Below are 12,725 nucleotides of genomic sequence, written 5' to 3' on the forward strand. Positions count from 1 at the left end.
ACACGAATGCATACAGCACACACAGATGCACGGTACACATGAATGCACACAACACACACAGATGCACAGTACACACAAATGCACACAGCACACACACAGATACATGGTACACATGAATGCACACAACACACACAGATGCACAGTACACATGAATACACACACAGATGCACAGTACACACGAATGCACACACAGCACACACACAGATGCACGGTACACACGAATGCATACAGCACACACACAGATGCATGGTACACATGAATGCACACACAGCACACAGATGCACGGTACACACGAATGCACACACACAGATGCACAGTACACATGAATGCGCACACAGCACACACATAGATGCAGAGTACACATGAATGCACACAGCACATAGAGGCATGGTACACATGAATACACACACAGCACACACACAGATGCACGGTACGCATGAATGCACACACAGCACACGCACAGATGCACAGTACGCATGAATGCACACATAGCACACACACAGATGCACAGTACACATGAATACACACACAGATGCATGGTACACACGAATGCATGCACAGCACACACACAGATGCACGGTACACACGAGTGCACACAGCACACACACAGACGCACGGTACCATGAATGCACATACAGCACACACACAGATGCAGGGTACTATGAATGCACACACAGCACACACACACATGCACGGTACAAACGAATGCACACACACAGATGCACATTACACACGAATGCACACAGATGCACGTTACACATGAATGCACACACAGCACACACACACATGCACGGTACACACAAATGCACACGCAGCACACACACAGATGCACAGTACACACAAATGCACACAGCACACACAGATGCACGGTACACACGAATGCACACAGACCACACACACAGATGCATGGCACACATAGCACACACAGATCCATGGTACACACGAATGCATGGTGCACATGAATGCACACACAGCACACACACAGATGCAGGGTACCACGAATGCACACACAGCACACACAGCACACACACAGGTGCATGGTACACATGAAAGCACACACAGCACACAGAGATGCATGGTACATACGAATGCACACACAGCACACACAGGCACAGTACGCTCATGTGCACACAGCACACACACAGATGCACAGTAAACTCGTGCACACATACACGACACACACGGGCACACGCCACCCACGGACACATACACAGCACGCACACGCCACACATGCAGCCTCTTTCAGGGACGCTGAAGATGCTCAGAAAGAAAATGCAAACACTGCAAACCAAGAGCCCAGGACAAGCGTGGCATGGGCAGTGGGCGGCCCTGGGCCCACCTGCCAGCGCTTCCTGGGCTGCCTTTTCGAAGCTGCTCGGAAGTGAGAAGAGCAACAGGAGCGAGGGCTCTGCCGTGTTGTCCATGTGCTGCTGAGCAGGCCCGAGGGTCACAGTGGGAGTGGATGTGTGTCCCGCACACGTGACAAAAATCTGACCCAGACACACGCCCGGGACAAAACCCCGCTTCGCCCCAGCAGCTCGGGCTTTCCTCCCTCTGCCTCCGTCCCTGCCCAAGGGCCTCCAAAATTGCAGCCTGCGAGTCCTCTTTCTCTGGTGTAGCTGGTGGTGGTCCCAGCATCCAAGACAGAGTTTCCAAAACCTCCTGCAGCCCAAGCTGCTCAGGGCCTGGATGCAGCAGCGGGCGCGGTGGCCCAGCCCTGCCAGAGCTCAGCCGAAGAGGTCTCCCTCCACAGAGACACTCACCAGAACAGGATTCCCTCAATTCACCTGCGGGATCTTACCAAACTTAGACAGAATGTCTTGCTGCTCCTCCCGGCTGGAAAACAGGATTTTGGGGTTCAGCCCCCTCATGCTCGAGTTCTCCCACGGTGGAGCTTCCCGGCTCAGCCTGTCCCTGGACTCCACCTCCACTTCTAGGTTCACTTGAAATAAGTCCGGGTATTTCTCTTGAATGTCACAGGCGTCCAGGTCATACCTGCGGTGTTACGAGTAGACGCCACTTAGGAAGGCCCCCCAAGTAGTCTGTAAGTCCCTCGGACATTCACTAAAGAAACGTGCACGGAAACAGACTGCAGCTGCAGGCAGTGGTGCGAGAACAAAAGGGCAGCCAGTCACCCCCGCCTGCCAAAGCTGGAGCCGTGTGAGCGGACCCAGCGCTGTCCCAGGAACCCACAGGGCACCAGCACCCCCGGTCAGGGCCCAGAAGAGCACCTTTTCACTTGCTCTTTGGATGTCACAGTGGGGATGCCCGCGACTGTGTTCCCGGCAGAGGGGCACTGGGCGGGGCCACCACGTTTCCCGCAAGTCCGGGGAGGCCGTGTGCTCAGAGCAGACGGGACAACATCCCACAGCAGGCGACTCCGGCACACAGGCAGGCAGCTCTGAGATGGGACCCCAGGGTTCCAGGGCAGGTGCTGGCCCTCACTCCCCAGCACACACAGACTGCGGCCACCTGGCAGCTCAGAGCACACACTCCAGGATACTAATTGTGTTTTCCATAAAAATGATGACATCCACCCTGACAAAAACCCACAACTGTCAACAGATGCCCATAAGACCAAGACCTCTAGAATCTGGCTGCCAGGGAATTAGGAACATGATTCCAGCGGAAACAAAGCCGTGTCCACCGTGGGGCTGGGGAGGCAGCACTGGCTGGGCTGTGGGGAGCAGGGGCAGGGGTCAGCGGGGCCCGCCTTGGGGTGTTGGCCGCACGGGGAGACAGGTGTGACCTGACACTGTGACCACTTCCTGGCCCCTCAGGAATTCCCTAAGGAATTCCAGGCTATTTCATGCATTTCCTATGATCGTCTCTGATCCCACCGCCATAAACTGCACTGATAAGTCCGGGATCTCCAGCAGGCAGCAGGCTTTCCATGCCTGTCTTATTTTATGCCACCTAAAATCTCTACATGTTGAATTTCATACATCTAAAAAAATAAAGCAGAAACACAAGAGAGTGGTGGCCAGTTCCTGGGAAACCCAGGGTGCCAGTGTCTGCAGGGCCAGGAACACCCAGAGCAGAGTGGGACACGCCGAGGGAGCAGGGAGACGGGCCCGGCAGCCTGTGTGGGTCAGAGCCACGGCTGGTTTCAACTGTCACTTCTCTGAGCTCCACACATGCCTGGGATGTGTGACGGCCTCTAGTTTATCCCTTCCTGCTCACCCCCTAAAACATCCTCTTGCTGTGCGAGGGGAGAGCACCCCGTGCCTGCCCTGACGGGTGGCCAACCTCACGCGGAGCAGCGCCCCCTGGATGCCCTCTCAGGGCTCTGGGCGGAGGTGGCCACGGCCGAAGCCAGGACTGACGTGCACTCCAGCCGGGGCCAACATGAGCTTCCCTCTGCGCCCGAGCCTCTTAGGTGCCGCTATCCGTTGTCGGGGGCAGCAGCGACTGCAAAGCGGTGGCACAGCTGGCGTGGAGATGTGAAGGCGGCAACGTCTGCAGAGCAGCCAGCAGGCACCAGCAGAGAATCCGACGGCCACCGCAGCGGAGGCTCAGACCGGCCACCACCGAGGCTGGAGGGGCACAGCGGGAGGGGCACGGAGGGATGATGTGCGCAGGGAGCCAGGTCGGCCAGGCAGGCTCAGGTCCTGGGGCAGACCAAACTTGGGCAGCCCCAGAGGGAGCGCCACTCATGCCCAGCCTCCCTGCCCCAGCTGCCCCTTGAGACACCCCTGGGCACTGGGTCTGCAGGCCCGGCTCTCACCCAGCCTGGCGCTGAGGACACAATGAGGTCTGTGAGCAGGGTTAGCCGCTCCCAAGAGCCCTGGACTGCAGAGGACACGGCCCGCAGGCTCCCGCCAGCCAGCTCCAACAGGGCAGAAGGGGCTCCCGACAGGCTTGGCTGTTACACTTGTGCCACGGCTGCAGTCCTGTGTCCCTCTCCCCCAGGCACTGTGCAGGCCCGCGGCCAGGGAACACGCCTCTCCCCCAGGGATAGCGCAGGCTCGACGTGCAGAGCCCACGCACGTTCCACGTGCTCCTCTCCTGCTGCCCCGTGTCTAACTTCATTCAGCCATCTCATGAAATCTACTTGCTCATTCTGATGGTATACAGGTTCCTTAGGTTTCTTGCTGAAAGCAATCATGCTACCTGTGAAAAGCAACAGCTGGAACTTCCATTTCTTCTGCCCTTTCTTTTTCTTGCCTTACTGCACTGGCTAAGACCGACCATAAAATCCTGGATAGTGAGAGTGAAACCCCTGCTCTGTCTGCAAACTCAGGAGGGAAATGTCCAAATACATCATGATTAGCTGTGGTGCTTCAGGATTCTGTGGCTGCTCTTTATCAGCCTAAGAAAGGTTCCTTCTGCTCCTCTTTGCGGGGCATTGTGATGAGAAAGGAGTGCTCATTCTTATCATGCTTTATCTACGAAAACTTCGCCTGGTTTTCGCCTTTGCTCGGCTAACGTGGTGAAGTATGGTGGCTGACCAATTTTCAAATGTTAAAACCACTTCACATTCCTGAAATAAACCAGATGTCAAGCCATGTCATCCTTGTTACATAACACTGGGTTCTTTCAGCTAATATTTTGTTTAGAATTTTTCTATCTATATTCATGAGATCTGGCTTGCAATTTTCCTTTCCTACGAGGTTCTTTTGTGTGTGCGCGCAATCATGGCTCACCACAGCTTAGGCATCCCAGGCTTAAGCGATTCTCCCACCTCAGCCTCCTGACTAGCTGGCACCACAGGCATGTGCCACCACATCCGGCTGATTTAAAAAAATTTTTTTTCGTAGAGACAGAGTCTCACTACGTTAACTAGGCTGGTCTCGAACTTCTGGCTCGAGCAATCCTCCCATCTCAGCCTCCCAAAGCGCTGGGATTACAGGCGTGAGCCGCAGTGCCCGGCCTGTAGGAAGGTTTTAAACTACAGAATATATTTCTTTAACAGACATTACAACGCCGTATTTCTTCGTAGGTGTATTTTGAGAGGCGTTTTTCAGATAATTTGCCCATTCCACTGAGAATGGCGTTCCTCCCAGCACCACACATGCCATCTGAATGTCTACGGGACCTGTCTCCTTTGGTTTCCCACCCTGGGAGCCCGTGTTTCCGTGTTCCGTCTCCCTTTCTTGACCAGACTTGTTAAGCAATCAATATTTTCAGATAATCAAAAGAAACACCTTTTGGCTTTACTGACTTTTCCTATAGTGTGCTTGCTTTTTTTTTTGAAATGGAGTTTCACTTGTTGCTCAGGCTAGAGTGCGATGACGTGATCTCTGCTCACTCCAACCTCCGCCTCCCGGGTTCAAGTGATTCTCCTGCCTCAGCCGCCCAAGTAGCTGGGACTACAGGCATCTGCCACCATACCCATTTAATTTTTGTATTTTTAGTAGAGATGGAGTATCACCACGTTGGCCATGCTGGTCTTGAACTCCTGACCTCAGGTGATCCACCTACCTCGGGGTCCCAAAGTGGTGGGATTACAGGCATGAGCCACCGTGCCTGGACAGTATGCTTGTTTTTAACTGAATTGTTTCTACCCTTGATTATTTTTTTTCCACCTACTTTTTTGAGTTTAATTTGCTGTTCTGGTAACTCCCTGAGTTATAGAGATAACTCCCTGAGATACGAGTTTAGGTCACCGACTTCCAACATTTCTTTTTTTTTCCCCCCGAGACAGGGTTTTGCTCACAGTTCACTGCACCCTTGCAGCCTTGATCTCCCAGGCTCAAGCAATGCTCCCGCCTCCCAAAGTGCTGGAATTGCAGCTGTGAGCCGCTGTGCCCAGCCAATCTTTCTTCCTTTAAATGTATGAGTTTAAAGTTACAAATTTCCTCTACAGCCTGCTGTAGATGCATCCCGAAACATCTGATACGGGGTATTTTGATTATCACCGCGTTTAAAATATTTTCTCATTCCAATGGTGATTTCCTTTTTGGCGCGTGGATTACTCACGAGCACATGGTCTTGGGGTTTTCCTGTCACTGACTCCCACCTTCATCCACCGTTGAGATGTCGTAAGACTTTGACACACGCCCACTTGAACAGATGCCATTTCTTCAAGAATTTGCTGAAGTTTGCAAAACTCAGGTCAGGTTGGTTAAACCTTGTAAAAAAATCTATATCTTGATGTTTGTGTCTACCTGTTCTGCTGCCTGGGGAGAGAGGCAGCCATCAGCATGGGCCTGTCCACTTCACCCCTCGTTCTGCCCCTTTGTGTTGCCTGTACTGAAGCCATGTCATCGCCCTCACCCCTGTGACGTTGCCCTTCACCTCCTGCCTTGGTCTGTCCCACCTGACATTGACACTGTGACATCAGCCCTCTTCCTGTTATGGTCTGCATGGTAAGCAATTTCCAATTTTTCCACTTCAGCCTTGCTGGGTCTTTGTGTGCATGGGTTTTGAAGTATGGCTCCTATAAGCAGTACAGACTTGAGCTTTGTGTGTGCTTGGTTTTTAATCCAGCCCGATTAACTGGAGTGTGCCTTCTACTCACCTTCCACAGGATGACTGACAGGCACAGCGGGGCGTAGGTCTACTAGCTGGCTGTTTTCTATCTATATCCCATCTGGGTTTGTTTCTTTATCTCTACGCTGTTCTTGCGAATTAATCACATAGTTTTTGTTCCATTTTTCTTCTTGATTGTATCTTTAATCTGCCCTAGGGATTGGTACATTCCCTGCTTCCTGGTGACGGGGCTCCTGAAACACGTTCACTTGGTTAATCCCCTCCTCGGCTGTGTGTGTGCGCACGCGCGCTGGTGCGCCCGGGGGTGTGTGTGTGCGCGCGCGTGCACGCTGCTGCTCCTGGATATGTGTGCGCGCACGCTGGTGCTCCTGCTGTCAGATGTTACTACCACACAGGTTTTAAAACCCACAGGACATACTGGTGTTTTAAGCAGCTGGTGCTGGTGTCATTTCACCACAGTCATGCGTTCCAGCCTCCCTGTCCTGCCTTCTCTAGGCTGCAGGCTTTGCAGGCTTGCCCTTGGATATTTGCTGAAATGGAGCAGTTCTGCCAACAATCAACTCTCTCATCCTTTGCTTGGCTGAAGACATCTTTAACTGGCTTTCATATTTCAAGGATAATTTCACCGGATATAGAATTCCCGTATTTTTCTCTCAGCACTTTAGAGACAACATGCCACGGTTGCCTTTGGGTGTCACTCGGCAGGTCCTGCATTCCCACTTGTCCCGTCCCCAGGGGCTGGAGATTGTTCTCTTTGGGTTCCAGCAATTCAACCAGGATGCTCTGAGGTACTGAATCTCTTTTCTTCTTTTTGTTAAAAAAAAAAAAAAAAAAAAAAGTATTCTCTTTGGTGTCTGCAAAGCTTCTCATTCCATGGTTTTGACGTCCTCCATCAGTTTAGGAAAATTTTTGGCCAATGATTTTTCAAGTATTATTTCTTTTTTTTTTTTTTTTTTTTTTGAGACGGAGTCTCGCTCTGTCGCCCAGGCTGCAGTGCAGTGGCGCGATCTCGGCTCACTGCAAGCTCCACCTCCCGGGTTCACGCCATTCTCCCGCCTCAGCCTCCGAGTAGCTGGGACTACAGGCGCCCGCCACCACGCCCGGCTAGTTTTTTGTATTTTTAGTAGAGACGGGGTTTCACCATGTTAGCCAGGATGGTCTCGATCTCCTGACCTCGTGATCCACCCGCCTCGGCCTCCCAAAGTACTGGGATTACAGGCTTGAGCCACCGCGCCCGGCCTCAAGTATTATTTCTGTTCCATTCTCTCTCTTCTAGAACTTCAAGTAAAAGCACGCCAGGCCCCTGCAGTGCCACAGTCTCTCTCGTGACCCTCTCTATACGTGTTTTCTTCCATCGTTTCTTCTCTGTGCTGCCATCGGAAGATCTTTCCCACCAATTCACCGTCTGTTCTGCTGTGCCTACTCCACTGTTAAGCGTGTACTGAAGCCTTCATTTCGGCTATAATATTTTTCAGTTCTAGAATTCACATCTGTTTCCTTTTTATGTTCCAGATCTCTGGTGAAATTCCCATCATTCCCCCGACTTTGGTGAATAATCAGTTACCAAAGTCCCTGCCTCCTGCCTCCATCATCTGAATCCCCGACAGGTCCTTCACCGACATTTTCCTCTTCATCATCAGTACCTTGGTCTTTAAAAACACTATTTTAAGCACCGCCTCCCTTGTGGCTGAAAACTCTGGGTGTTTTTCTTCCTCCAAAGGAGGAAAAAAGAAACGAAAATTGTTAAAGTTGTGAATATGTGAGTTAAAAAAAGAAAAGCGTAAGACACAACAAAGACAAGAGATGTAAAAAAAGAATCACAGAGACAGAAAAACACGAGAGGACCCCCCGGCCTCCCAGTGCAGGCCGTCCACGACAGCAGCAGGTGCCAGCTCTTCCTGGGCTCGCCCAGGCCAGGCCAGCACCCCTCCCAAGGTGCAGAGTCCCCCAGCATCCCCGTGGGGCTGGCCCCAAGGCTTTCCTTTGTTTACTGGGTAGAGTACAGAGCCTGGAACACAGCAGGCCCTGCAGCCACAGCCTCTGTCTCGGGAGCCCCCGTGGGTGCCCCCTCTGGCTCCTGAAACAATGTATGTTCCACTGTGTCTTGACAGATAAGCCTGTCTGTGACTGAGTAGAAAGATCTCCAGTTAAATGGGAGGCCGAGACAGGCGGATCACTTGAGGTCAGGAGTTCAAGACCAGCCTGGCCAACAGAGTGAAACCCATCTCTACTAAAAATACAAAAATTAGCCGTGCATGGTGGTGCAGGTCTGTAATCCCAGCTACTCAGGAGGCTGAGGCGAGAGAATCACTTGAGCCTGGTGGGTGGAGTTGCAGTGAGCTGAGATTGCGCCATTGCACTCCTGCCTGGGTGTTAGAGCAAGACTCTGTCTCAAAAACAAAACAACAAAAAACAAAAAAACAAAAAACAAAAAAAAACAAAAAACCTCCAGTCAGAATCAGAACGCCCGGTGTGACAGCCTGCTCTGCTGCTCACCGCATCTGCACCTGAGCCTGCAGAGGGCAGGCTAGGTGCTGTTGGGCGCTGATGTCATGAGGACAGGGAGCTAACAGGTGCTGGGCACGGTGGGGGCGGGGGACATCCTGTGACTGAGCTTGTTTACAGAGGGAGCTAACACTAGAGCGTGAGCTTCCAGACATGACTGCCCCGCATCTCCTCCAACCTCCGCCCAGCGGGGCACTCTGCACACGGCAGGCTCAGGAACGTTTGCAAAGATGCAGCCGCCACCTGCTCACCTGCTCATGCCACGCCCGGGTGTGAGGGCTAAATTCTAACAGACACACACACCATCAGGGGCCAGAGCAGCAGCCACCAGGTCCACCCCAGCAGCCTGCACACAACACATGCAGCTCCAGGATGGTCTAGGAACAGGCCCAGCGCCACCAAGCGGCAGTCACACAGCCCGCCACTCCCGCTGGGGCTCCCACGGCCAGCCCACATGCAGGTGCTGCGGCGGCGCGGGGCACCTGTCCCTCCCCACCGAGCCCACGCGGCACCAACATACTTGGCAAATTTCACAGTGGTGGCGTTCCGAGGCACAAACCCCGTGTGGAACTGAATCTGGAACATCTTCATGGATGCCATCTGCAGAGAGAGCAAACATGACACCCCGCACCGAGGGTGAGTCCAGATCCTGGGGCCACAGGTGAATTCGTCCCAGTGGGTGAGCTCTGAGAGCCGCTCACGGAGCTGGAGGCGTGGACCGTGCCTCCGTGCCACATGTTGCGGGGGAAGTGGGAGAGGGTCTGTGTGTGGCAGGTAGCCCCAAGGAGAATGCACGCGCCCACAAGCTGCTTCACGGGACTGCCGTGGGGGGCTGCCCCTGGACCCTCAAACTCAGATGGAAATGCCAGGCTTTTCAGGCTGAGATCCCGCCACGGTGAGTGCACAGGGCCAGCAGGGGGGACTGGGGGGCAGTCGCCACGTGAGAGCCCACAGCACTCACCAAACAGCAAGCACTCTGACCTTCCACGAGAAGTGAGTGCACAGTGGCCCCCAGCCCTCCCAAGAGCCTGGGGGTGAGTGGGGAGCACCGGGCAAGCCACAGGCTCTCTCACCTTGGCCTGCAGCCGGCCGCCCAGGGTGGACCGGGCGTGATAGATGACGATGAGCACATCTCCTTGCACCGTGACGCCCAGGGGAATGACGGCTTTACCATCTTCAATCTTAAAATCCCTAAGGACAGAATGACGAGAGAAAAATTAAACAGAAAGACCCCCAAAACCAACCAAACAAAAACAACAAAAAACAGAATGAGAAATTGTCGCTTAGGTAAAACATGTAATACCCAATAAAGAATGACGCCCACAAAGAGGCCCACAGAAATTCTGAAGTCTCCCAGACACTTAGATCCTGTGATCTGACGCTGACCAGGACCCCAAGTTACCCGCCACAGACACTACAGCTCCAAACATGTCCGCCTCAGCAAGCGCTTGTCCCCGGCAAGGCCAAGGTTCCTCTTTAATGGTGTTCCGGAGGGGTGAGGATAAGGGAGCACGGCACGGGGCCACAGCTGCACTCACCGCATCTTGTCATACTCCTGGGAGGTGCTGGCCACGCGCTCATCCCCCACGTAGACCTCGCAGAAGGGCCTGCAGCCACTCCTCTGCTTGCTGAACAGCGGAACGGGCGTCATGACCACGGCCCTCACCAGGATGGGCTTGCTGTGGGGTGTGATGGGCTCCTCCGCCACCATGTCGCACATGTACTCGATGTACCTGGGGGTAGACGTGCCGCGTCACCACGTGGTGTGGCCTGAGGGGACCACACAGCTGATTGTGTCTTTTGAATAGGAGTCTTTAATGCTAGAAATTTCCCTTGTGGCAATGTTTTAGTTGCTCCTAATAAATCTGATGTTATAATTTTCATTTAGTTAATTGTGTGTGTGTGTGTATATACATACATGTATTTTTAAGACAGTGTCTTAATGTTTTTAAATTTCTCATGATACTCCCAGTTTGATACTCATGGGTTATTTAGAAGTTGCTTAATTTTGAGGCCGGGCACGGTGGCTCACGCCTGTAATTCTAGCACTTTGGGAGGCCAAGGCAGGTGGGTTGCCTGAGGTCAGGAGTTTGAGACCAGCCTGGGCAACATGGTGAAACCCCATTTTTTTTTTTTTTTTTTTTAGACGGAGTCTCGCTCTGTCGCCCAGGCTGGAGTGCTGTGGCCGGATCTCAGCTCACTGCAAGCTCCGCCTCCCGGGTTCCCGCCATTCTCCTGCCTCAGCCTCCCAAGTAGCTGGGACTACAGGCGCTGGCCACCGCGCCCGGCTAGTTTTTTGTATTTTTTTAGTAGAGACGGGGTTTCACCGTGTTAGCCAGGATGGTCTTGATCTCCTGACCTCGTGATCCGCCCGTCTCGGCCTCCCAAAGTGCTGGGATTACAGGCGTGAGCCACCGCGCCCGGCTGTGAAACCCCATTTCTAATAAAAATACAAAAATCATCCGGGCATGGTGGTGTGCACCTATAATCCCAGCTACTCAGGAGGCCTAAGGCAGGAGAATTGCTTGAACCTGGGTGGCGGAGATTTAGAGAGTTTTCCAGATATCCTTCTGGTACTGATTTCTAGTTTTATTCCACCGTGGCCTGAGAGCATAGTTTGTCAGATTTCAAATTTTAAAAATTTGTTGAAGTGTCTTTATAGCTCCAAATCTGATCTTTCTTCTTGCATATTCCACGTGGATTAGAAAGAAATGTGTGTTTTTCTGTTGTTGGGTGGAACGTCCTAGAATGCTCTACAGCTGTGTCAGCCTTCACGGGCTGGCACGTTCAGTTCTTCTACACCCTGCTGGCAGTCTGTCTACTTGTTCTGCGGAGTACTGAGAGGAAAATGTTGAGGTCTACCCCACAACTGAGTTGTCTAGTTCTCCTTTCAATTTGATCAGTTTTTGCCTTACGGATGTTGAATGGAATCTGTTTTCTCTGAGCTTGGTGGCATAGCTCTGGCTTTCCCACGGCTGGCGTTCCCCTGGTGCCTCTGTGGTGCACACGTCCCCTGGTGTCTGCCTCCCACCTCGTGGCACCCATGCCCTGCAGCAGGCCCTCTCCTGGAGCTTGTGCGCGGCAGGCAGGTGACGTCACTTCTGTGGTGACGGTGCAGACCCCATCTTCCCAGCCACAGGCCACTGTGGTCCAGCTCAGTTAGCACGGAGCCAGGACAGCCGGTCCTTCAGCCACAACAAATAAATCCTGCCAATAGCCCGAGTGGCCAAGGAAGCAGATTCAGCAATGAAAGAGAAATCGGCTTTCTCAGAGTCAGTGCAGCCAACACCCTGACAGGAGAAGAGGACCCAGCTAAGCCTCAGGGTCCAGGGAGACCATGAGAGAACAGATGTGTGTGGTTCTAAGCCCGAGTGTGTTGTGGCGGGTCATGTAGCAAACTAGTACGCTCTTCCCCCACCATCCTGTTCTGAACTCACCTCTGCCTCCGTGTTGAAAGGGGACCTCCTGCAGTGTATGGCTGAGCCGTGCATTTCTGTCCCACGTGACAAACCTGTCTTAAACAAAACCACTCACGTTCAGCCTGAACACTGATGTGGCTGGATTAAAATTTACCATCTTGCTGGCTGTTTCCTATTTGTTTGATCTGTTCTCGGTTTTTTTCTTCTTCTTTTTGCCTTCTCTTGGCAAGGTTTATGTCTTCATTTTACTTCTTGTTGACTTCTTAATTACACCACCAAAGAAAAGCCCTTACTGGTTGTTCCAGGCTTTCGGACAAGACCCTTGTGGCTGACATCTTTCTTTTGGTACCTGACGCATCTTCTTCT

At 52.8% G+C, this 12,725-nt stretch overlaps 1 protein-coding gene across 2 annotated transcripts in view; it reads right to left on the minus strand.

The window, feature by feature from the left end:
• GAK (cyclin G associated kinase) overlaps positions 1-12,725 on the minus strand; it is an 82,502-nt gene that overhangs the window by 19,073 nt on the left and 50,704 nt on the right. For both annotated transcript variants that reach the window (XM_025386779.1, XM_025386778.1), the window contains 4 exons: positions 10,479-10,673; positions 10,014-10,131; positions 9,461-9,540; positions 1,802-1,995 (listed from right to left, as the gene is read on the minus strand). In XM_025386779.1, coding sequence (XP_025242564.1) covers positions 1,802-1,995; positions 9,461-9,540; positions 10,014-10,131; positions 10,479-10,673 — 587 coding nt within the window. The remainder of the gene's footprint in view (positions 1-1,801; positions 1,996-9,460; positions 9,541-10,013; positions 10,132-10,478; positions 10,674-12,725) is intronic.

The sequence above is a fragment of the Theropithecus gelada genome, chromosome 5 (assembly GCF_003255815.1).
Source record: "Theropithecus gelada isolate Dixy chromosome 5, Tgel_1.0, whole genome shotgun sequence".
Classification (NCBI taxonomy): domain Eukaryota; kingdom Metazoa; phylum Chordata; class Mammalia; order Primates; family Cercopithecidae; genus Theropithecus; species Theropithecus gelada.